This window comes from Episyrphus balteatus, chromosome 2 (genome assembly GCF_945859705.1).
Source record: "Episyrphus balteatus chromosome 2, idEpiBalt1.1, whole genome shotgun sequence".
NCBI classification, from domain to species: domain Eukaryota; kingdom Metazoa; phylum Arthropoda; class Insecta; order Diptera; family Syrphidae; genus Episyrphus; species Episyrphus balteatus.
The window spans coordinates 69,319,940-69,345,394 of NC_079135.1; the positions used below are offsets into that span (position 1 = coordinate 69,319,940).

Here is a 25,455-nt window from a genome sequence, read left to right on the forward strand (position 1 = left end):
TTAAAACAGTTATTTTTGACTATTTAAATAGTCAGATGGAGGGAGGGGCTATGTGACTATATACAATTCATTTTTTTTTACAGGGGGAGGGGGAAACTATATAAAAAAATACTAATAATGAAAAAATTGTTATTAAATAATTTTTTTACTTGCTCTATAGGGCAAGTATTGGTTTCGTGTAGAAAAAAAATTCGAGGTTTTAATCAAAACCAACATTACGATGATGGAGAAGATCAAAAAAGTGGTTTTCGTTATGCCGTCCGTCGGTCTGTGCGTCTGTGAGTGTGTGCGTCTGTGCGTTCATCTGTACTTCGAGCTAGGGCCTAAACGGATGAATGGATTTGCTTGAATCTTGGCACAGATGATTTTTACGTAATTCTATAGACCCGTTTTTTTTTTTATGTTTTTAATATCTCCCTTTTAACGCATATCTCCCATATAACGTTTTCGAGATATTGCAATTTTCTCGAAAACAGCTCTAGCGAATTCGATGAAAAATGGTGTAAGCAATACTCTTATTGATTCTAACAAAACTGCGTTTTTAGTTTTTCTCGAAAAAATTCGGAGAACGGAAATATGGTGCTGCCGTTTTTCAAAAATTGTCATATTTTTAAGTTCATATATTTCATCAAAGCATGAGGCAATTTTATTCAAAATTAATGGACATCATTTGTAAAATGTAAAAAAAAAATTTTAAAAAAGTTTTTGAAAAAAAAAATGTAATTTAATTTTTTTAACTTTCGATTTTTTTTAAATTATTTTTTTCTCGACACTAAACAAAATCTTAAATTTCCAAAAGATATTTAAGATAAAGGTACTTTGAACTACAAGAGCAAGTACGTGCGACCCAGTCGTGCATTTTATTTTTATTTAGAATCGTTTTTTGTACAGTGTCCCAAAAGTAATGGTTTAAACAAAATATATGCTGATAGGCCAAAATAAGGGCTCACTGAATTTGATAGCTTCCTCTCCCTGTTCATAATTTATTTTTGTTTCACTGAAAAATTAGTCAATAATTTTTAATAATTAATAATTAATTTTAATAATACTTAATAATGTTTCATTAATAAATTTTTAACAAGCTTAGGCCCATTTGCTCATACTAGTCATAAATTCTAATCTTAGCTAGGTCGAACATAACTCTTATGTTTTACTTAGTTTATTCTAAGTTGCTAAAAAATATTTATATTCAACCTAGCTATGATTTACTTTCATGATATAAATAGCTGAGAACTTCATATTCAAAAGTCAAATCAATAGAAACGTCAAATAATTAAAATTGATTTTGAGCAATTTAGCAATTAAAATACAACAATATTGTTAAATTTTCAAGTTTGTGGGTTTACCTTGCTGAATAAAAGTGTAAAAAAGTATATTTAAGCCAAAAATAAGTGTTAATTGGTTAAACGAAAATTATTCGTGTGTGTGTGTAAATGTGCTAGTGTGTCAAAATTAGTCAAAGAAATATGACAGCAAAATAGTGAACCTCATACAAAAATCTGTGGTATAAATTGTACCATCTCTGGATGGTTTAAGTTAATAAATGTAAGTTTATTTTGATTAATTTGATAATTCTTGTCCTTTGTACTACCGACATCAATTTTCTAAGCGAAATTCTTGCTTTTTTCATAAAATAAAAGTGCTTAGGTAGAACATAACAGCTTATGTTCAACTATTTCTTCCCCCTAAGTTATGTTGAACTTACTGAGATTTAGGACGAAGTTTGAGTTTCGTGCAAACCGATATGTGAAACATAGGGTTTTATGTTAAACTTAAATACTTAAGTATCGTATGAGCAAATGGGCCTTAGGCCCATTTGCTCATACGGATCATAAATTTAAATCATAGCTAGGTCGAACATAGCTCTTAAAGAATACTTAGTTTATTCCAAGTTGCTAAAAAATATTTATGTTCAACCTATCAATGATTTACTTTCATGCGAGAAATCCCTGAGATTTTCAATTCAAATGTCAAATAATGTCAAATTAATTTTAAATTAAATTATTTTTCATGTGTTTTGAATTTTTCTTTTATTAAATATAATAAATTTGGTTAAATGTTGAAGTGCGTGGTAAAGGTTCTTCAAGTTTTTTTTGGAAAAAAGATCAATATAACAAAATAATAAAAATTTGTGTTTGACGCAAGACAAAAAATAAATCTGTCACATAAAGCTTAAGGAATGAAATAGGTTGGAAGAAATGTCAAAACTATGAGCTCCAAAAACAACCTGAAAAAAGTTTGCATTATATGGAAATTTAATATGGAAAATATGTTTGGATGTTAATTTTAAATAATCTATATAGCGCTATTTTAGACCCAATGGCATTTTCAACAAATGATCCCTATTAATTTCTTAATAAAATTTGCTTAGGTAGAACATAAACTGCTTATGTTCTACTATTTCTTCCCCCTAAGTTATGTTTAACTTAGAGGAATTTATGACACAGTTCGAAGTTCGTGCAAACCCCTATGCAGAACTTAGAGCTTTGTGTTTCACTTAAATATTTAAGTTTCGTTTCAGCAAATGGGCCTAGGCCCGTTTGCTGATTCGAAACATAAATCCAGTTAATAGCCAGGTTCCACATAACTTTTATGTTATACACAAATCTGTTTGTGTTGCACATAAAAATTTATGTCGATCATAGCTAAGAAAGAGATTTGAAATACATCTAAGTTCACTTTGAAAAATGCGATATGTCAAATTTAAAATTTTTGCAAGAAAACTAATCGGTGAATGTTTGATTTTTTTTTGTTTTATTGTGTTTTTGAGAAAAAATGTCGCAAAAAATTAAAAAAAGAAATCCTAACTTTTCATCGAGTGAAAAATCATTGCTCCTTCATTGTGTGTATGAAGAAAGAGGAGTAATAGAAAATAAAAAAACTGATGCTGCAACTTGGAAGGATAAAGAAAGTGCTTGGCTACGTATCGAAACAAATTTCAACAGTCTCCGGAGCTTCCTGCTATAGAAGTGGCGAATCACTTAAACGGTTCTATGCAAACTACAAAGGGGAAACCAGGAAGGAAGCTGCTCAAGAAAAATTTTCATGTTTGCAAACTGGAGGTGGAAAGCAGTTCAAACCAACGGACCCAAATTTCGAACTTGCAATCTCCATTATGAATCCAAAAACGGTTCATGGTTTGGAGAACGAGTTTGATGGAGATAGCCAATCCAATGAACGAAGTGAAAATGTAATTTAAAATGGAATTTAATTAATTTTCTTATTGATAAAAGACAACATTATTTGATTTTAGATTGATAACAACCCAAACCAAAACAACGACTGGAGCAGTCTATGTTAAAAAAAGGTATAAATCCCAAACTGAAACCCCCAATACAATCAACTTGTGATCCCAAATTAAGTGAGGCTAATGAACAAAGTATTTCCGGTGAGGATGTTGAAAAAGAAAAAAACACCAAAAGTGATTATGTCAAAAGGTTTTAAAAAATCTTTTGAAAGCATTGACCAAGAGATAAATACACCTTGGATGTCTAGAAGAAGACCCGTTGCTTCAAGTGTACCAAACACTAAAATAACAGAGCAGTATACTGAACTATCAAGAATTAAAATAGAACTTGCCAAGTTGCAGTACGATACTCTGAAAGAAGAAGCCTTTGACAACAAGTACCAACGAAATATCGAGCATGAGCTGAAGAAAAAATCCATGGAGCTAGATATTCAAATTAAGACTGAACTTTTAAAAAAGATTAAAAAAGAAAGCTGCACCGCCAAGGATGCCCAAAATGTTTTAAAGGAAATTGAAGTTTATTTTGATGAGATCAGCCAAAACTAAACAATAAATAGTCGCAGAACCTACCTTTATGGATGCTTTTATTTTGTCCATACAAATGTTTGTATGTATGTACATAGGTATTTTCTGAATTTTAATTTTGTATGTTTATTGTTTTTAAAGATGTTATTGTTTCTGTGTATGAATTATTAAAAAAACAATCTCTTTTTAAATAAATATGCGTTTTATTTTGCCCTTCAACAGTGATTAAATAGTTACAAACGTCCAAAGTAATCATTTATCAAATTCATACGTTTCTGCATGTTAAGATTTGAAGAATTCGTTCTTGCATTGTTTTGTCGCGAAGAGTGATCAACATCTATTTGCCCTGCATTAATAACACGTTCTAGGTCTTCATTATTAAAGTCTAAGCTTTCAGGAGGGTCTTCGAGTATGTTGTTTTTCCTTAGAATGTTGTGCAAGGTGCAAGTTGCAATTATAATAGTTAAGACAGTACTTAACTTCAAACGGGCACCGTATGCCAGTATGGGAAATCTTCGCTTTAAAATGCCAAACGCTTTTTCAATTACACCTCTGGAACGAATTTGCGATTCATTGTATAACTGCTCCGCTGTACCATTTGGATTGAGGAGTGGCGTCATTAAATAAGATTTTTGAGGATACGCTGAATCACCTATTAACAAAATATAATATTCATACAAATACGAACATTTTTTTGGACGTACCCAAAATAAAACAATCTGAGTACAAGCCAGACTGTCTTTCCATGATATTTTTAACTTTGCAACAATTAAATATCGTTGCATCATGGCTAGATCCTGGCCACCTTGCCACCACATTGGTGAATATCATTTTGGCATTGCAAACTGCCTGGACGTTTATAGAAAAGTAGCCTTTTCTGTTTCGAAAAACTTCTGCATCAGGTCCACCTTTAAATACATTTACATATTTATGTATTTAAAAACAGTTTCAAAATAATTTGAAAAAAAGTATCTACCGGGAGATTGAATTTTAACATGAGTACCGTCAATGGCACCAATAACATTTGGGAACGATGATATTGCAAAAAATTCTTTCTTAGTTTTCAAAATATCGGCTTCGTTTTCTGAAAATTTGATATATTCATTTCCAAGTCTAGCTAGGGCTCTAGAAACTTTTAAAACTATCCTTGAAACTGTTGAGACATGCATTCCACCAAAATCAGCAATGCTTAAAAGATGGTTTCCTGTTGCAAAAAACCGCAAAGCGACTAAAAGTTGATTTATTGGAGCGATAGAATTGTTTCTGAAAACGCAAATATATATTTATTTTTATGATTTTAAATTTAAATTAACTTTGCTCTTTCTTGTACCTGTTTGATGGACACTCCAACAAAATTTCTATTTTTTCCAAAACCATAATGGTTATTTCTTTTGTTAAGCGGAATCTTTTGTAAAAAGAAAGCTCATCAAATGAAGAAAAATATTCATTTCTCTCATATATTTGACGAGGAATGCCAATTTCTATCACTTCAAGGATTTCCATGTCATCGTCAAACACATCCAGAATTTCAAAATCCATTTTTATTTACGTTTTCTTTTGATTTCTTGTAAAACCTTTTTTATTTATAAAAAACCAAATATTCAAAAATAATTTTTCAAAACGCTTCAATCCCTTATGTCAAACCTAAATATTTTATGTATTACTTTTTCGTAGACATAAATAATGTTCTACTTATCGAAGTTTATGTTTAGGTTTAGGTTTGGTGCAAACCAATATGTAGTACCTAAGGGTTTATGTCAAACATGAACTCTTAAGTATCGTATCAGCAAATGGCCCTTAGTCACATAAAATAAAAAATAATGGGCTTTCTTGAAAACAGGTTTTTTTTTTTTTATTTATCGAAAACGACTAGACATTTTTGGATCCGGTTTTTGTTTAAAAACAAATAAAAGCATTGGCCTTTAGTAATGGACTCGATTTAAACAAAAAATAAAACACACCCCATCACTTCCAAATAAAAACAGTTCTATGATTTTAAAATCGACTTATGGCTTCTAATCCAATTCTAAGTTTAGAAGTTAGATGCATGTTTTATTACCATTAACTTTTTTAAAAATTAAAATCGAGTTTTGCTAAATTCGAGTCTATTACTAAGGGCCTACCTACTTAAGTATACATAAAATTTTGAAAATACATTTTTCAAAAACTAAGGTAAAAACAGCACGTTTCTGTGGGTGTACCCGTTGATTATTTTTTTTTCCAAATTAAGATAATTTTTTAGAGAACCGTCCCTCCAGGCTTAACGGGGTTAAATATACCATCCGTCCGACCCGATTTTTTTCTTGTCTCGACCCAACCTACACGCTCTAGCTTTTTGCTACATTCCTTCTGAATCACCCTATATATTGTTCCTTTCAATTGTTGCCAACTCAAAAACCACGTTTTATATATCTGGTATTCATAGCTCTAGTTTTTCTTAACTTCGGTTTTGCATATCTTTGACGCGAATTACTCTGGTTTTTACTATTTATAATTTTCGACTATCAACAGCCAATAATTTGGATTAGACAACTGTCTGCAGTTGAGAAATAAATAAATAATTATTACCTCATCCAATTCAACCCCTGACGACGAATTTAAAAGTCTGTCAGCTTTTTGGTAATAAAAAAAAATATGAATTTGAATTTAAACAGCAAACTAAAATCACTATAATTTACATGTGATCTGTCTTAATCTAAGCCTCAATCTTAAACCTTTATAAAACTAAAATGAATGCGGCATATTCATAATCGGTTTTAGACTACAGTTTATCTTAGACTATGGTTTATCCAATGTTATGGGTTGGGTTCTATATCCCGCTTTTAAAATCCCGTTCTTCAAAATCCCGCTTTTTTATAATCCCGGTTTTCGTTATCCCGTTTCTTATAATCCCGATTTTTATAATCCCGTTTTTTACTATCCCGATTTTGCAACCAAAACTAGTTGTTTTATTTTAAAAAATCGCGCGATTTAATTAAATGAAATATCTTGTGAACTCAATTTAAGGTTTTAACTTTTAATCATTTTATGTTTTTATAAAAGAAATACCGTTTTCATAATGTGTTGAAGGTAGGGGAGAGTGGGGCACTTTTGAACACGGGGCACATTTGAACACTGCATATAAAATTTTAGTTTATCAATCTTTTTTAGAAGTTATTCGATATTTGAACCCGTCAACACCATATCCATAAACGTCAATGACTTTCCTTGATTATCTCAGCTGGCTTTCAGATTTATGGGTGGAAGGTTATTTTTATATAGTGGTTTTGCATTATTTGCGTGATTTCAAAACGCAATACAATTTTTGTTAATTTTTAATAAATTTTAAACTAAATCACGGTGAATTTTTGAATGAATATATTAATGTTAAATATTTATTCAACATTTTATGTCGTTGACACAGTTGGGACAGTTTTGAACAAGTGTGTTGGGGCACTTTTGAACATGTTCAAAAACGGCCCCAGCAGTTTGTATCAGACATTTTAAGGAAACTTTAATGTGTTTCGTTTAATAAATCGTAATGTTCTTATAAAAAGAATAATGAAACTATCAATTGTGGGCAAAATTAAGGAAAAAAATGGAAATTATGTAGGTACAACATTATTGAAGATAAAAAAAAAATGACTGAATTCTTCAAGTTCTACGAGTAGATCTCGATGAGAACTCGATTATATACCGCTTAAGCGGTACAGACATTAAAGTCAAGCTGCTTACACAAATTAACGCTCCTGGTACATGAAGAACATCCACTTTGTTAACATTTTCATTTAATGTCTAGAAATATAGGTTGATCACAAAATAAATCTATTTTACTCTGAGAAGCATAGATGGTATGAATTCCATTTTTCTAAGTTATGTTTTAAATGAATTTTTCTTGTTTTTTTGCTTTTAAATGTTTTTTTGCTAATAAATGTGATAACTATAGTTTCAATTTTAAGGTTATTTTTTCTGAGTTTTTATTATTTTTTGGTTCCTTGCATATGATATAATAATCAATTTTGAAGTTTGTGTATATTTTTATTAAAAAACTAATAAAAAGTTGAGTGTTATTTATTCATTAAAACAAAACTAATACTACACTTTTGAACATAAGAGCCAATATTGGTTAAACATCAAAATTGAATATAAATATTTCGTCTAACTAACCAAATGTTATTTGAAATCGAAGTTCAATGTTACTGTTCAATGTAAGAAAACTTTACAGATCAAGAAAACGAATACATTTCGTTCAAGCAGCTGCGAAAGCAGAAAGTGTTCAAATGTGCCCCACTCTCCCCTACATATTCTGTGGGCTTTACGACGCAAAAAATCAGTTTTACTAATTTTTTTGTCTATTTATCATGATTTTTTTAATTTATAAATTAAGCATGTATGTATTTTGTAAAAAAACGGGATTTTCGGGATTTGACGGGATTTTAAAATGCGGGATTATAATTGATCGGGATTTTAAATAAGCGGGATTTCAGAAGACGGGATTTAAAAAATCAGTAATTTAGAAGACGGAATTTTAAAACTTTTTTTTTCGGGATTTTCGAAAAATCGGGATGTTAAAAGGCGGGATTCCGATACGCTCCCGATAAACTCCAGTCTTTCTTAGTAGCAACTTAGAGAGCGTCTATGAATATGGCACAATCAATTAAACAGACAAAGAAGCAAACAAAAAATCAAGTCTATTAGATCTTCTTCCGAAAAAAAATAGTAGTTGCATTTGCTTAACGAGTTTGCAAATTTTTCGATTTTTGTATTGTAAAATCATATTTGACGATTTATTCAAAAGATGAATTAAAAACAGTTCCAAGACTTAAAACAAAACAGTTTTAATAAGTACCTCCTAAACTTTTTGCACTAAAAATTAAAAACCAATTTGCGCTAATATGGTAGGCATTACTGTGTATTCTTTGCTATTTTCTTTATTTTCTCAGTGGTTCGTTTAATTACTCTTTGCTTACATAATTACAAGGAATCGCATAATAGTAGTTGTCACATAGCGCACTTGAAAGATATCTGTTATTTTTTTTTGTAGCAGCACACGGTTAAAGTAAGTGTTGTTCTTTTCTAACTGAACAATGTGTGAAAATGTGAAAATAATTACATAACGCCACATTAGTCTACATGAGACATTCAACGTTATACACTGGGTCATAAAGCACGGCCGTTATTACGGACATTACGAACTATGATGGTGTGACGTTTTGTACCTTTAGCGGTAATTAAACTTCATAAGAATATAGTTACTTACGTTTAAGGTTCATGGTCGAAGTTGTTTGTTTTTGTTATATCAGATCATCGTGAGAAAGAATTTTCCTAAACGACAAAAAGTTCACAAGATAAAGCATGTACTATGTATGTACTTAAAAGAGTTGAGAGGTGGAATCATTTTATTAAAAAAAAAACTAATCCAAAAGAATCTAACAAATTTAACTAATAAGTAAACCACTACACGTTTTTGAAATTGTATGATCTTTAACACAGCTTTTAACATTTCCGTAAAAGTTTTGAAACATATCTGGGTTCTTTACTCTTCCATATGTTGCTCTTTATTCGAAAACATTTTACTTGGTGTAGCTACCTGACAACGGAAGCTGGAACTAAATAATTGACGAACATTTAAAAAAACTAAAGCCTAGTCTAGAGGCGAAACGAAAATTTTCATACAAAACCAGCACAATGAAATCGCAAACGAAAATTTTGCTTTTCGTTGAACAATACGCAGCTTAGGTAAAGAAATTCTTACCTGTGCTAAAATATATGGAGATTTTTCAATCGTTTGTCACTCCCATTTATTTGTCCAGGCAATTTTTCTTGCAGCAAAAGTTTTTTTAACTTTGGAGAAAAATGTTCGTTTGCTTCAGCAGCGTACTAGGCTTAATTTTTATTCGAAAAATTAGAAAAATTTTAATTTCCAGCTACTACTACCGTATGTAATAATGCACCTTCACTGAGAAAAAAATTACTAATACGCCGTAGTGAGCTAGTTTAAGATTCGTAAAAAACATTTAGACACAATATTACAATAATAAGGAATGACAAAAAAGAAGGCCCGCAATTCTGTTTGCCCGTCTGTCTGTATCAGGGTTGTAAAAATATCAATTAAAAAATAAAATGCACGACTGGGTCGCACGAACTTGCTCTTAGAGTTCAAGTTGCTTATGTTTTCAAGACTTTTTATATAGAAACTTGGGAAATGTAGGTATATAGAAAAAAAAAAAAACAAAACAAATACAAAAAAAAAATAAAATTAATTTTTCAAAAAAATAAAACAATATCTGAAATCAAATCGCCCCACAAAACAAGTACGCAGTTTTGTTTGATATATTAAGGTGCATTTTTAGAAAAAAAAATTTCAAAATCGTTAGAGCCGTTTTTTAAAAAACTAATTTTTTATAAATAATTTTTTGAAAAAAAAGTTTTTAAATAAAATTGGTGTGCCATTTTGTAGAAATCACTAATCAACATCTAAAAAACAAAATTTCAAAAAAATTCAATATCCCGTTTTCGAAAATTTGATTTTTCAAAAAAAATGTTCAAAATTTTTTTAAAAATCCAAAAATTATTTTTTTCAAAATTTTATTTTTGGCTTATATTTAAAGTATATAAATGCTTTTGTATAAAAAATTTCGTTGAAATACAATAAGCAGTTTTGCAGAAAATCCGATTTGAAAAAAGCGGTCCTATGGCAGGTACCGTTAATAATGATTTTCAAAAAAAAATTTTTTCTTCAAAAGATAGACCTCGTTTAAAAACTATCATTTGAATTTTTTTTAACAAAATCGTTGAAGCCGTTTTCGTGAAATTAAACTTTTCCGAAATTTTTGTATGACAGGTACCGTTATTTTTGGACCAAAAAAATTAATTCCAAAAACCCCTCTGGATAGCCTCCAAAAAATGCTACATACCAAGTTTGAAGTCAATCGGTACATCCGTTCAGGCTCTAGCTCCTTATACAGACAGACAGATAGACAGACAGACAGACGGACAGATGGACTTCCGGGACCCACTTTTTTGGCATTCTCTACCATCGTTATGTCATGGAAAAATGTTATCTCAACTTTTTTTTTTTGTACGAATGCATAACTTGATATATAGTACCTACATATATCGCAAGTAAAAATTGACTAAAATTTCCATTGAATTTTTTTTTTATTTTGCATTGCAAATAGAATGTTAGTGCAAATGAAAAAAAAATTGCATTGAAAATAAAATTTGTATTGCTAATAAAATAAATATATAAAATATTCTGCATTGAAAAAAATAAAATTTAATGCAATGGTGTTTTTGGTTGGTTGGTTGGTTGGTTCATCCCAGTTGGTTGGCTCTTTTTCCAGTTTCAAAATGAATGTATTTTTTTTTAATGAAGTAGCAACCAGAGGGTTGCTTTTTACTATTTTATATGGTCGAAAATATTTTTTTCAAATTTGTATGAAATGTATGCGTTGTTTGAGTTTTTTTCCAAATTATAAAAGAATTTCTATTTTATTTGTGATAACTGGTTTTTTCGTTTGTACAAAAATCTATTTATTTTTTTGATTTAGATCTGCCAAAAAAACTTTTTTTGACAATTTTTGCTTTCGATTTGTTAAAAAAATTGATTTATTTTTTCATCTTAGATTAATTTTCCAGATCTTGATTTTTCGGCAGATCTTGACACCCATCAATTTTGACAAATTTTTGTTTGATAGTAATCTATTTCGGTTCCACGAAAGAATTAAAATTGTTTTGAGTTCAAATGGATACATTTTAACTGATTTTTTTTTATTTTTCCAGCTTATCTTCGCACAAAATAAAGTCAAAGTTCGAGTCAGTATTTGATAACTGCGAGCTCTACCTGGATCACAGACACAAATATACAAATAAAAATCAATCCCTGAAAACGTTTTCGATTCTTAAAAGTAAATTTATAGATGAAAACATAAATTTACCAAACGAAAACCCCATTAAAGACTTGGGAATAATTCTAAAGACTTAAAGCTTAAGGAACGAGATGCAAACAATATATGTATCTAGTATTTGCTTGTAAATTTTTATGGTACTTTTTATGTCGTATTCCATGGCCACTATCAAAAAAATAAATTTCCACTCCAACTTCCTGTATTTTTAAACCGAAATTTAAAAAAATAGAATTTTTTGAGAAAAAATTTGGAAGTGCTGACACACAATTAGGCCTACATTCCTAAATGCTATAGAGCTCTGTTACATTTAAAGTATAGCAAATTTTATCATCCTTATGGGCAGTCTTTTTTTTTTTCATAGTATGCATATTTGAAAATAAATAAGTCGTACGCCAACCATTCAGAATAATGTCTTTCGATTCTTTCGATTCACTATTGGTATCCTAACAACATCCCAAAATATCAGTAGATATACTTTTAAAGCGACTTTTTAGGTGACTATGGCCAATTACGAATGCATAACTTATAGATATCTAATTTTTATATCCATATCTATCTTATATTAATTAATCGGAAAGATTTTGACCTCTCCTTTAACTAACTTAAAACGTAATAAATTATCCAGTACATTTTATATATGTACTTACGGATTAATATAAAGTCATTGAACGTTACTTGTGCTACATGCCACTGTCTACCATGGTGCGACATTACCAATCTATCTTCAAGAGTATCACATTTCGGAAGTGTGGTAGATTGGTAAGCGAACCTATGATTGTTATAGACATAGGTTACTACTCTATACGTGCTAGCTCTGGTAGCTGGTGGTACCGAAGCGCTACTGTTTCTTTTGTAATTCATTTTAATTCGTTTTTATTTTTTTGTTTTCATTTTTATTTCCAGGGGAACTTCTATTTTTCTTTGAATTTTGCTTTGTTTTCTTAGTTGCTCCCATTCATCTTTTTCTATCTTCCAAACCATCAGCAGAAGCCGACGAAGAGCCACTGCATTCCGCAGCCGCAGACTTTGTCTTATTTCTCATGCGAAGCTCTAAGTTATTACCTGATAACACTTGTTCGCGTGAGGTTGGACTTTTTCGCGCACGTCCTATACCTTAACTAAAATAAAAAAAAACACTATTTTTATAGATACTTATACAAAAGTACTTGTATGTAAATCAAATGAAACCTAATTAATCATAATTTTCGGGCAAACTAAATGTGATATCTTAATGTTACTTTTAATTCAAGTTCAATTGTGACGACTAAGTTATGTCAAGTATAAATATAATAATTGATTTGAAAAAAGGTATCAAAAATCCTAGTTATTTTGTGATTGAGTGATATTAAGTGAATTTTTGAAAAAAAAAAAAAAAAAAATAATAATTTACCTATATCTTTGGATAACCCCTTCTTCAATTCTGAAAACAACTGATAAAGTATAAAGTAAGAAATAAAATTTTAACTTGATTGCAAACCAAATCAGTCATTTTGAAATCAAATTAGCAATGAAATCTGAGATAGCATCTCGATCTAGTTACCGATACTATTGCTAAATTTCTTGAGTGTGGAGTACTTATGTATATAAAGATATTTTTTATATTAATATTTTCATGGAACTGCAAATAATATACAGAATCTTTCTGCAACATAAGTATTTCAAAATTTTGTTACTAAGATTTTTAATTTTATAAAAAAGTAAGACCTTGACACCTAATTTTACAGCACAGATGGTGATGCTTGGATATTATGATGTGAATATCAAACCATACATTTTGAAGTTACATATTTTAAACTCAAAGAATAGCATTGTTGAGTAAAACTTGTAAAAGAAATTAAAGAATGTAAAAAAATTTATTTTTAAAAAAATTAAAAAAAAGTAAGGAAATTTCTGCGAATTGGAAGTATTTGCATTTGTATATTAAAAAATTGTGATATTAAAAAAAATATCAACAAAAATGATAGTTTTGTAATCAGAACCCTATCTTACTGTTTTTCTGTATGTAACTGTAGAAGTAGATGTTACTTATATCTAATCTAGCTACAGCCTTAACTGCCTTCAAAATTGGTAGTAGTTTACAGTTTTGGGTTATTCTCTTAACATTTTGTAACCCAAGATCTTAAATTTTAAAACTAATAATGTCAATCTACACGTATTTTTTTAAATTTATTTATTTATTTATAATTTACGGAGTAAAAAACATAAGTTGAAATAATTTATTTCTGTATATATGTACATAAATGCAAACATTTAAGAAAAAAACTATCTAATAACTATTTATATTTAGACACTTTCCTAAAATGCAAAAATAAAACTCCGTTAGTTTATGCTGAAAAAAAAACATTTTTTCTGAATTTCGTAGTCCTTACACAAATTTGCTTATCTTCAAAAAAGCCGAACTTTGAACATTAACTGCCAATTAAAAACTATTGATGCCATTTATTAGAAATATGGTGTAAATACATATTTCGATAAGGCAATATTAAAAAATATGTTATAAGCTTGAAAAGAAGAAAAATAAAAATAAATAAAAAAAAATTTTTTTGAAGCGTTATCAACTTTCTCGTAAACGCTACATAAAATTTAAGTTACCCTAATAATGAAACGTGATTTCATGTATGTATGTGTATGTAGTCGGATTTTTTTTTTTTTTATAGCGAATATATTTCGCTCTTATTTCTTTAACTATTCACTATAAGTTAATTATTTTAACACATTATATTTATTTTTATATTTAAATAAATTAGAAAGTCACACCCATTACATTTTATTTTAAGATATTCTCAGACAGTACAATAGTTAGAATATTTTTAGCATTAAAAACAATGAAACAAAATGAATATACTAAGTGTTAATGTATAAAATACTTAACTTACAAAAATTTACATACAAAACAATTTAATTGTTGAAATTATTTAAAAATTTGAAAACTTTTTCCGCTTTGTGTTTGGCAAAAACATATTTAAAAAATAAAACGGTCCTAACTTTTTCTTCGTTTTTAAGATACCAAACGGCATACTTCATTTGGAGTTCAAAAACATTTAAAAGGATATTTTAATGATTATAAAAACAAATTTTATATTTTTCACCTTTCTTATACCAGAACAATATGTGTTATTTAACGGGTTCAGGTTCAAAAGTTTAAAATTTCTTAGTCAGCAATGTTCAACGTATGATTAATATCCTTTTACCTTGAAGAACGATAAATCCTTTAAAAAAGACTACGTTTTTGCAAATAAAGCCAAATTCAAACAGAAGTGGCTAGGGTTTATTTTTCGAAGTTTTGTAACAGAAGAATATATGTATAAGTTAGGACTCAGAAAGTCCAAATTTGACTCTTTGCTTTTGGTCAAAAATCCTTCAAAAAGACTATGTTTTTGCAAATAAAGCCAAAATCAAACAGAAGTGACTTGGGTTTATTTTTCGAAGTTTTGTAGCGGCAGAATGTATAAGTTAGCCTTCAGAAAGTTCAAATTTAACTCTTTGCTCTAGTCTTGTAGTCAAAATTAAATGGCATGATCAGTTAGACTATACACAGAAATTTTAATTTTAAATCTTTCAAAAAGAATTATTAACCGAAGCACTGGAGAAAATATCGGATGAAACAGTACGTTCCAGAGTATCCTTTTGACCACAAACTTTTAGAATTCTCTTTAGAAAGACATGTTATGTATTTTTTCCCAAGAAATTATATTAAAAAAAAAACTGAAAAAAAAGTTACGCATACGCCACCGAGCACTTTTGCAAAAAATAATTAAACATTTTTTTAGAAAGCACCGTTATTTTATATAAAAAGAAAGACATGTTATGTAGTTTGAGTGATGCTAGGTTTTTCTGTGAACTTATGATACTTGATACTTATGATACTTTCATGAGTTAATTTTTTTTAAGATACCCTAAAAAAAATTCACAGCCTCAAAAAAATTTTTTTTAATCTGAAAGTGCGACTATGTTAATTAAATGTTTTTAGGGTCGCTGAAACCAGATTCGAAGTCTATTTTGCTCTATCACGTCAGGTTTTCGAGATTACTTCAAAAAAAGAAACGAACAACTTTTTCGAGGTTATCTTGAAAACCTGACGTGATGGGGCAAAATGAACTTCGGATTCGGTTTCAGCGACCCTAAAAACCAATGGATTCCACTAAAAAATAGCGCAAAACACAATATAGGGTCAATGTGGGTAAATGTAAACAGGGGTAAATGAGAACATGGCTCATAACAAGCTTCAGTTAAGTCTCTTTGACGCATACATAAGTACAAATCGCGGACGCATGCATCTTTTAACTTATACGTCAAACTCAATGCTGTCAAGGGAGAATTCATTCGACGAGCGTATTTTCCGTGAAAGATAATTTTTTAAAGTGCCAAACAAGTCGTTAGTCTTTCAGAAATATTAAATATTTTGCAGATTCAATTAAGTCAGTATAGTTAACAAACACTTTTTAGTTTTTAATTTTGATGTAGATTCTATGTGAAACAAACAAATTTTAAAATACAGGACATTTATGTCGATTTGCATGTGTTTACATTTACCCCAGAATATTTTTCATAATGGGTAAATGTAAACAACGTATTCTGGGGGTAAATATAAACATATATTTTTGCTGAAATTATTTGTTTTAATTAAAATAAAGTATTTTTAGTCAAATACTATTGCTAAAGTGCCGTGGAGTCACATTTTAAAGTAGCCAAATCCATCATTTTCAGTGGATGATGTTGCAAAATCGGTCTTTGACGTAAAAACAAAAAAATATGACGTTCAGAGCTGCTCAGGATGCATATTGGGTGCCTATATAAAGAATCAAAGGAAGAAAACAAAAACTTTTATTGGAATTTGAAAAAGTTTTTATCAAGTACCTTCTTGAACGTTTTTCAAGTCGTTATCCATATGATAAAAAGGAAATTCTGAATTTTAAATCAGTGTTCACATTTACCCAAAATTTGTAAAAAAAACACAAACATGGTGGGGTATTTGTAAACATGCCATATTTGACAGTAATTTCAACAATTAAGGAAATATTTGTTTATATTTATAAAGAAGAATTGCCATCATTTCATATTTGCATTTGAAGATACCTGTGAAGTTGTTCCGTGAAAACATATTAAAATCTAAAGTCAAAAGAAAAAAAAGACATGAAATAGTTTACATTTACCTACATTGACCCTAGACAGTTACTATCCCTTATAAAAGCTATGAGATAGTCATCGGAAAAAACCCGTTATCTTAAAAACTGCCCATTTTTCGACTTTCTACCCTTATTGACTTTTGATCAGGGGCTTCAAGAGAACAACATACTATTTCAGACAATTTCACCGAGGGTCACTTCCCATACGAAATGTGCGGGGTCCTTTGTTGTGTGTCATTGTTATAAAAAACAGCTGAAAAATTACAGTTTCTTCTTTCCAAAAATATCAATTATTTTACTAAGATCGTAAAATCGCTATAAACTCTTGGTTTAGAGCATTAATGAATGAAATAGAACTTTTAAGTCAACAAATCTTCCATTCAAAGAAAATACAAAAAGAATCTGACTCAGAATCGATAGTTGCAGTTTGGTAGTCAATAAAATAATTTAAAAAAGTTAATTAAATAGATTTCTAAGATCATATTATGAGAGGATTTAAAAACTTAAGGTTTCCAGGTGTTACAAAATATTTCTAATAAACTAAATTCGCGTGCATCACAAAGATTTTGTGATGTAAGGTATAATACCTAGGTACTTTAAAGAGAAAAACTTGTAATTGTATTTTGTAATTTTTTGTAATTAAATCACTTCAGTCTATGACCCAAAATAATGTCAGTTTCATTTAAAAATGCCTATAAAAAAAAAACACAAAAGAAAAATATAATCTAGTAGATAAATTTGTTCCCATATTTACATTCCATAACAAATTTATTCATAACAATCTCTGATAAAAAAGTAAAATGTCTTATCCAATTCTAACACAAGCATTTGCCGCCACAGATCAACGACACAACTCTCAAAAAAACAAAAAACAAAATTGGGTCTTTTGAGATAATTAGCATGAAGGTAAGTTAGTTGTTAGAATTTTTTTTTCAAATTAAAATTCACACATTCAAAATTGAAAGAAATTACCTTAGTGTAATAGTTCGTTTAGTGAGAACAAATCATCTAAAAAAAAAAATACACTTGTAAAAACTCGAATAATTATTTTAGCATGCATTTAAAAAAAAAAACAATGTGGACCAGCACTTGTATAAGTGCTCAAGTTTTTAAGGCAAACATTATGTCTGTTACGATGGAAATTTAAACCCTGTAGTTATGTATGAACTTTGAAGAATTAACCGGTATGTATTAAACTTTGAAAATTGATGGTGATATAGGTACCTACTTTGCGATTTATTTAGCCATATTATATTTAGCTAAGTAAATAAAGTTTGAACTACTTAACTATGCTTTTTGCTTTGTGGATAAAATAAATCTGATCGGATTGTTAACATAATTACCAGACACTAAAAATAGCATAATTTTGTATTATGCTAATTTCGCTTTTTTTTACTTAGCTAATAAAGCTTTTGTACAAAGCATCATTATTTACTTACATACATTATGTAACTTAAATCCTGCCCAGAAAATATCTATTTTCATTTATTAGATCAAATATCTTTATTTTTGTTTTATTGAATTGAATTTAAATCTTGCATCGATTTTTGGATAGATTTACATTAGTATGTTGGAATAGTTATCACCTCATGGAGGTGATCAAAATTTCGTGATAAAGAAGTGAAAGGCATTTCATCATCTTTCATCACAAATGTTCAGTTGATTGCCTGCAAGGCTCTTACAATACATTGACAGCTGATTAATTGAGGTTTAAGTATTTGTCTGAGCCCATTTTAACTCTTAGATGAGCTCTACACTAATTTAAAAATAAATTTGTCACCATTTCGATGAGAAAATTGAAAATTTGCAAACGGACTGTTTTACCTTGATCAAATGAATAAATTAAATAAGTAGATATTTTATCAAATAAATGTCACGCAAAGACGATTTATAAACTTGGGGCAAGTTTTTGTGATGGATTAGTTTAAATATCTAAAAAAACGAAGAAAACTTAATTGATTAGCAAAAATTTAGTCAACAACTTATCTTAAATGACAACAGCATTAATTATTCCACTATAAATTTGAAATTTATTCAGTATATCCTTATGTTTACATTAACTCATTTACATAATTTCACATTCCATTGGGCCATACAAATTTAGTCCAAAAAGATTTATTTATTTTCAGTTTGGACATAAAACGGTCAAATTTACGTGAAACAAAAGATGTGAACTATTTTCTTCTATCTACCCCAAAATTGATTTTTGTAACTCTAGCAGTCATTATGGCCGAAATTCAGAGTCGTCATTCAGTAAAATTTTTTCTCAAGCACAAGTCTGAGATGAGTTTTCTGAGTGTTTGCTCATGCATTTACTTCAAAATTTCTTCAGTTGGTATTCATAAGCTAAGATTAAAGAAACCCTTAGGTTTTCTTAACGTAACGAGTAGCTTAAGTGGGCCAAACGCAAGAGCAAATGTTCACTTAAGTAAAAGTTAAGTAAGTGATGATTCTGAATTCCGCTCTATATGACCTTTAAAGAAATGTATTAAAGAGTAAATTTAAAATATGATTAGACCTTCTTTTAATATGTTATCCATTTTATGGCATTCGCATATCTAAGTTTTTTTGCTTGATCAAATAAACTTATCTATAAGAGCGTTAACTCCCAAATAGAGTTTTGCCAAATCAATATTTGTATGAGCTAAATCAACAAAATATTTATAATTTAATCAAACATTATTTTATTTATTTAGGTCAATGACAGCAATACCTTAAGGTACCTACACACTTATACCTACATTTTATAGCAAATAGAGTTTTTGTGTACCTTTCAACAATCAATGACTTAAGTAAATATATTTGAATCGCACATCTCCTAAACTATCACCGCTTATTTTAGGGTTTGGCTTTTAATTTTATGAAACCATAAAGCCCTGATATACCTAGACATTTATGTGTACACAACGTGATAAGCTATTGAGAGGTTTGGTAACATATTTTCCAAAAGTTTTAGGAACTTAAATGTTGCGTCCGAAAAAAAAAAAATTAAGGTAATAGGTTCTTTAAATACATTTAGAAAAAATATTTTAGCCCAGAACAACCCACTTGCTAACATTTACAAATCTGAATAGTTCACCTATTTGTACATATGTACATCAGTAAATGGAAGACACCTTAAGCTACCAACAAGTTAACAATTGCCAGGCAATTTATTTCTCTACAAACTTGTGTCATGTTTACTCTATATGAAGTTAGCATGACTCGATCTAATTGTGGACCTATACATTTTTTCTTGTTATTTACTGCCGCATTAAGAGTTAAAGAAAATTTATTTTTTTTTATTTCTAAAAGATTTAGGATTGAAAAAGATTAGATTTTTATTATACCTATTTTTGTTCTACTAAAAAGATATTAAATCTTTGCAAATAGAGCCTAACCACAGAACAATTTTATTCTTAGAATACCTATACCTAAAAGTCACTCCTTAAATTTTCATTATCTACTTACGGGACACCCCGTATAAAGTGATAATCTAAACTTATATGTATTTTATAATTGTTTAATAAGGAGCTATTTTTTCCCAAGAAATTATATTAAAAAAAAAAAAACTGAAAAAAAAGTTACGCATACGCCACCGAGCACTTTTGCAAAAAATAATTAAACAATTTTTAAGAAAGCACCGTTATTTTATATATTCACAGTTAACATACGGCAGGTGTACATTCTATCTTAAAAAATGCGTATACATAGTTAAAATGAATGGAACAAAAATAGAAAAAAATAGCTTGGAAGTTTTTTGATGTAATAAACAACTGATTCAGTAATTCTCATCTTTAAAATACTGTCATGCTTACTTTATATGGCACTCAATCACCTTCCACCCTTTTTCGCCTACTCCAGCAATTACTTGTTATTACAATGAATTCAATAAGCGAGTTCATGTTAATGTAAAAAACAAATATAATAGAAATTAGCAACCTTGCCTATAAAAATTATTCTTACAATTATTTTTTTTAATCAAAAAATATACTCAAACTTTATTTTCTATAATGCTTCTTGAATTTGTTTTGTTTTATTTTCTATTGTTGCAGATGTACAACAAAGAACAATTACCAGCTAAGAAGCAATCAACCATCAACATCGCATTGGCCTCATAATAACACCACAAACAAACTGAAGCAACACCGCACAAACATGTTAATCCACAAACTGCCCATAATCTTGTTAATCCATCAGCAATTATTCTTCTGTTCCATTGGCTGGGCATTAAGACCAACAGCCGCTACAAAACCATCATCAACACCTCCCTTGTCGCCATTAGTTTCATCCTCGGAGGCCACACTTCTGACATCGAGTCTATTACCAGCACCTTATCAACAATACAAAAAACGAAAAGCAAGTGATTCCGATGCAACCTCACAATCGGATGTAGATTCAGCCCCTGGAGACACGGTCGCCACCTCCGCTGCCGCAGCCGCTGCAGCCGTTAATAAGTCTTCATCTTACTTCAAAAATCCAAAGAACAAAATTGTATCCGTTACTACAAATTGTACTCGAGATGTATTCGAGATGCGTATCGAATTGAACAAGAAGTTTCGTGGTCTTTTGTACGCTAAAGATTTTCCCCTAGAATGCCGGGCAAGGGGGGCACAGCACTCGAACGTGACTCTCAAGTTGCCCACATCGGGCTGTGGAGTGCGGTCGGAGTCAAAAGCGGACGGTAGCTTAGAAATGTCTGTGAAGGTTATGCTGCAAATAGATGATAAGTTACGACAGAGTTTGGATATTCTTAAAAGAGTCAGGTGTGTCTTGCCAAAGAATGCTTTAGGGATGAATGTTGTCAACGGAACAATAAAAGGAATAAGGTAAACAAAGACAGAACATAAAAAAGGATTCAATGCCGAAACCCGGGATCGAACCGGGGACCTTTAGATCTTCAGTCTAACGCTCTCCCAACTGAGCTATTTCGGCACATAAAATAAGGATAATTTTTATCAAATATAAAATATCTGACTATTTATAGAAATAGCCGAATGAAAACGATGGATGAGACACCCCCATCGACACCTCGTGTTCGTATTTGGTTGGAACTAGGGGGACCTGACGGTTCTGGGGCAGTAGAAGTGGGTCAAGCAACAACACTAACAGTTCGTGCTATTGTTCCAGGGACTATGGGTGTACGAGTGGTGGATTGTGCTGCACTCGACGGACTTGGTGATTCAACGCAGCAGTTGTTGGATGATCGAGGGTGTCCAGTTGATGAGCAAGTGAGTTATTGGTCATAATAATTTTTTATTTGTTAGTTATACCAAAACTTCTTCAAACCTTAATGAGAAAAAGAGATGGCTATGAATTGGTCTCTTTCTTGAAAGAATTTCTTTTTTTTTTAAATCTCAATTCTTAACCCCAACCACTACAAACTTAAATTTTAAAGAAAACTGTTGTTTAGAGAAAATTGACCTGAACACAAAATTTCAATAGGTCTATACCATACATTTTAATGGTGTCTATAAATTCCGGGTGAAATGGTAACGAAGTTATGAATACCAGAGTTATGCGCGACAGAGTTATGCGCGTCAAAGTTACGCAAAACCGAAGTTACGAAAAACTGAAGCTATGAAAGACCGAAGTTATGAAAAACCGAAGTTACGAAAAACCGAAGTTATGAAAAACCAGAGTTATGAACACCAAAGTTATGAAACGTGGTTTTCGGGTTGGCAACCATTGAGATGAACGATATACGGGATGGGGGATTTTCTAAAAAAATGACTTAATTTGGAAAAAAAATTATTGAAAATCAACGGTTACACCTAAAATAAAGTACTGTATCTTTTTGGAAGGCCAAAAACTATATCTTTTAATATGTTTTCAAATAAAGCTGTTTAATTGACTAGTTTTAAAAAAATAAATTTCGAACTTATTTCTTTCAAAACTTTGTGTAATAAAGTACTAATTTAAATTACATAAATTATATTCTTTTTTGTTTTTAAACAAAATCTGATATTTGGATCCAAAAACGTCTTGTCGTTTTCGATTAATTAAAAAAACCAAAACTTTTCAAAACATCCATATATTTTTTCAAAAATTAATTTTTCAAAAACTGGTCCATTAAACAGCTTTATTTAAAAACAAGATATAAGAACAAGTCTTTGGCTTAACAAAAATACACAGTACTTTTTATTTAAGGTGTAACCGTTGATTTTTAATAATTTGTCTTCCAAATTAAGTCAATATTTTAGAAAATTGTCCCTCCCGGCTAAACGGGGGGGAATAGACACCCCGTCCTATACAATTTTTTTCTTGCCTATACGCTCTAACTTTTTGGTACGTTCCTCCTGTATATCGTTCATCTCAATGGCTGCCAACCCAAATACCACGTTTCATAACTTTGGTGTTCATAACTCTGGTTTTTCATAACTTCGGTTTTTCATAACTTCAGTTTTTTGTAACTTCGGTTTTGCGTAACTTTGAAACATTTCAGAAATAGGTTTGTTAACTTTAACCATTCAATGTTGTTATCAATTTTATTTTCGAACCCAGTATGAACACAAAAGTGTTCATAGTGTTTGTCTTTAACAAAATCTTCAGAACTGGGGACAATTTGGTCTGTAAATTCTTTTTTGTTAAAATTTTTTTCTACGGTCAAAGATTTCGAAAACTCAGTGAAACATTTTTATCTAAGTTCATTGCTTTATCAGCCCTGATCTAAATGCTTTCAAAAGTTATGATTTTTGCGACGAGGAAAGTCATTTTGGAGAACAGTGCGAAGCAACGAAAAGTAGCAGAATGGAGCTAAAAATTTCACCAAAAGCCAAGACATAACATTGCGTGACAAAAAAAATTGCACACAATCTCCCCGACGGGGAATTGAACCCCGGTCTCCCGCGTGACAGGCGGGGATACTGACCACTATACTATCGAGGATTGTTATAAAATGCCTGACAGAAAAGCTACAAATATAAAACTAAGATAGGGGTGATTCGGTTTTTATGCATTTGATAAGTAGTATGAGAGCCCACAGCAAATTTATAGGTGGTAAGTGGTATAACAAAAATGTGTGTATTACTTTTGGCTTATATGTAGTAGGCAACCAACAGAAAGCGAAATACCTATTGATTTGAGAAAATTTAAATAAAATCCAATGTGGCGCCCAACAGGTGAATTTCGCATGTAGCAAAAACTCAGGGTTTTGATTTGATTGAAATTCTGTGAACATTTATTACAACATAGGTACTACAAAATTTATTAAAACCCAAATTTTTTTGCGTTGAATATTAAATATTTAACTTAATTGAACGATTTTTCCTTTTTTTTGTGTGACAATCTATCTCTTCAGTGTTCACTTTCTAAAACAAAAAAAAAAAAAATAAATGTAAATTTTTCCTTACGAGTATCCATAAAATTATTGCATGTGAAAACACTTGCATTGAAGTGTATATTGCAACGGCAACTCTCGTTATTCACTATTACTCTGCACTTGACTTATCACATCATCTTAATAGTATTGGCGTTGTGTGAAATGAAAATCTACTTCAATTTTTACTTATAAATTATTTTCATTTTTTTCACATACATATCACATCACAGGTAACAACATTGTTTAAGAGTTCAAAGAAAATAAAAGCATTTTAATTATTATCCGGAAGCATTGGTGTCGGAAGTTAGGCATCTTTAAAGTAAAACAATGGAAGTTATAGAGATAAACATCGATACTGGGCTGCATGATGAACTCATAGTGGATGGCAATTTGTCGAATAGCGTGAAGATGTCTTACTTTATGGAGTGTAAAAAGAGTATATAATGATGCATGGTGCATTTTTTATTATAGCTGTCTGGTAAAACTGCTGTTTTAACAAATAAGGTGAATAACTTTAAAACTTTCTGACGGATGTTTTCATTCAAGATGCAATCTTATTCAAGTGCAAAACTAGAATTAAAATCAGTCTGATAGAAGGGACAAAAAAGAATGTTAACAAATATACTATCTTTTATGACACACGCAGGATCAAAGTTGTTTGTTAAAGGAGCGGATTGAAAAACAAGTTTTAAAAGTGGAGTTTATAGAAACGTTTAAAACTGGTGAATGTTAATCCAAACCTCTTCATAAGAATCTATCAAAATTATTTCTGATTTGCTATACAGAGCATGAAATAGAAATAATATCTAGACTTAATCTTTGAACTGTGTAACAATTATTTTTATAGTTGTTGTTTTGGACCTTCTTTTCTGATATCCAAAGTGTCTCTTCTTTGAATTGAAATCCATAAAAGAGTTTTCTTCCCAGTTTTTGTTTATTTTTTTTTATTTTCATTACCTACTTACGAATCTAGTTGACCTCTAAAGCTACTCGAGCTTGAAATACTTTTTTCACTCTCATCTCTTATGTACCTACTAAGGAATAATTAATGTGTCACTTATTAAAAGAAGAAATAGGCCAACTAAACGTTCTTAGAAAGGAAAATGAAAACTAAGTAGAATAAAGAAACTCAAATAGGTATAAAAGATATTCAAAGATAAGATCTATGCACCAAGATACGGCATTGTACCTGTCTCAAAGTTTTGGTGGAGAATTCTGTTTGAAAGTAACGCAACCGTTCTGCTGATATCTTGATGGCTAATGTTAATTATTTTAGGGGAACAAATTGCCGTTCATATTTAAATTTTAATTTCTTTAGAATCTTGGATTGAAATGAAAAAAAAAGTACAAATCATTGTTGCTTTATTT

At 30.1% G+C, this 25,455-nt stretch overlaps 1 protein-coding gene and 2 non-coding genes across 3 annotated transcripts in view; 1 reads left to right on the forward strand and 2 right to left on the reverse strand.

Annotated features, from left to right (window-relative positions):
• The window catches only part of LOC129911492 (uncharacterized), a 99,765-nt gene that overhangs the window by 51,280 nt on the left and 23,030 nt on the right, over window positions 1-25,455 (forward strand). The window contains exons 3-4 of the mRNA XM_055989306.1: window positions 20,822-21,595; window positions 21,754-21,997. Coding sequence (XP_055845281.1) covers window positions 20,822-21,595; window positions 21,754-21,997 — 1,018 coding nt within the window. The remainder of the gene's footprint in view (window positions 1-20,821; window positions 21,596-21,753; window positions 21,998-25,455) is intronic.
• Window positions 21,629-21,701, reverse strand: Trnaf-gaa (transfer RNA phenylalanine (anticodon GAA)). Its single transcript has one exon. It is a non-coding gene; the product is annotated as a tRNA-Phe (tRNA).
• Trnad-guc (transfer RNA aspartic acid (anticodon GUC)) lies at window positions 23,583-23,654 on the reverse strand. The gene has a single exon. It is a non-coding gene; the product is annotated as a tRNA-Asp (tRNA).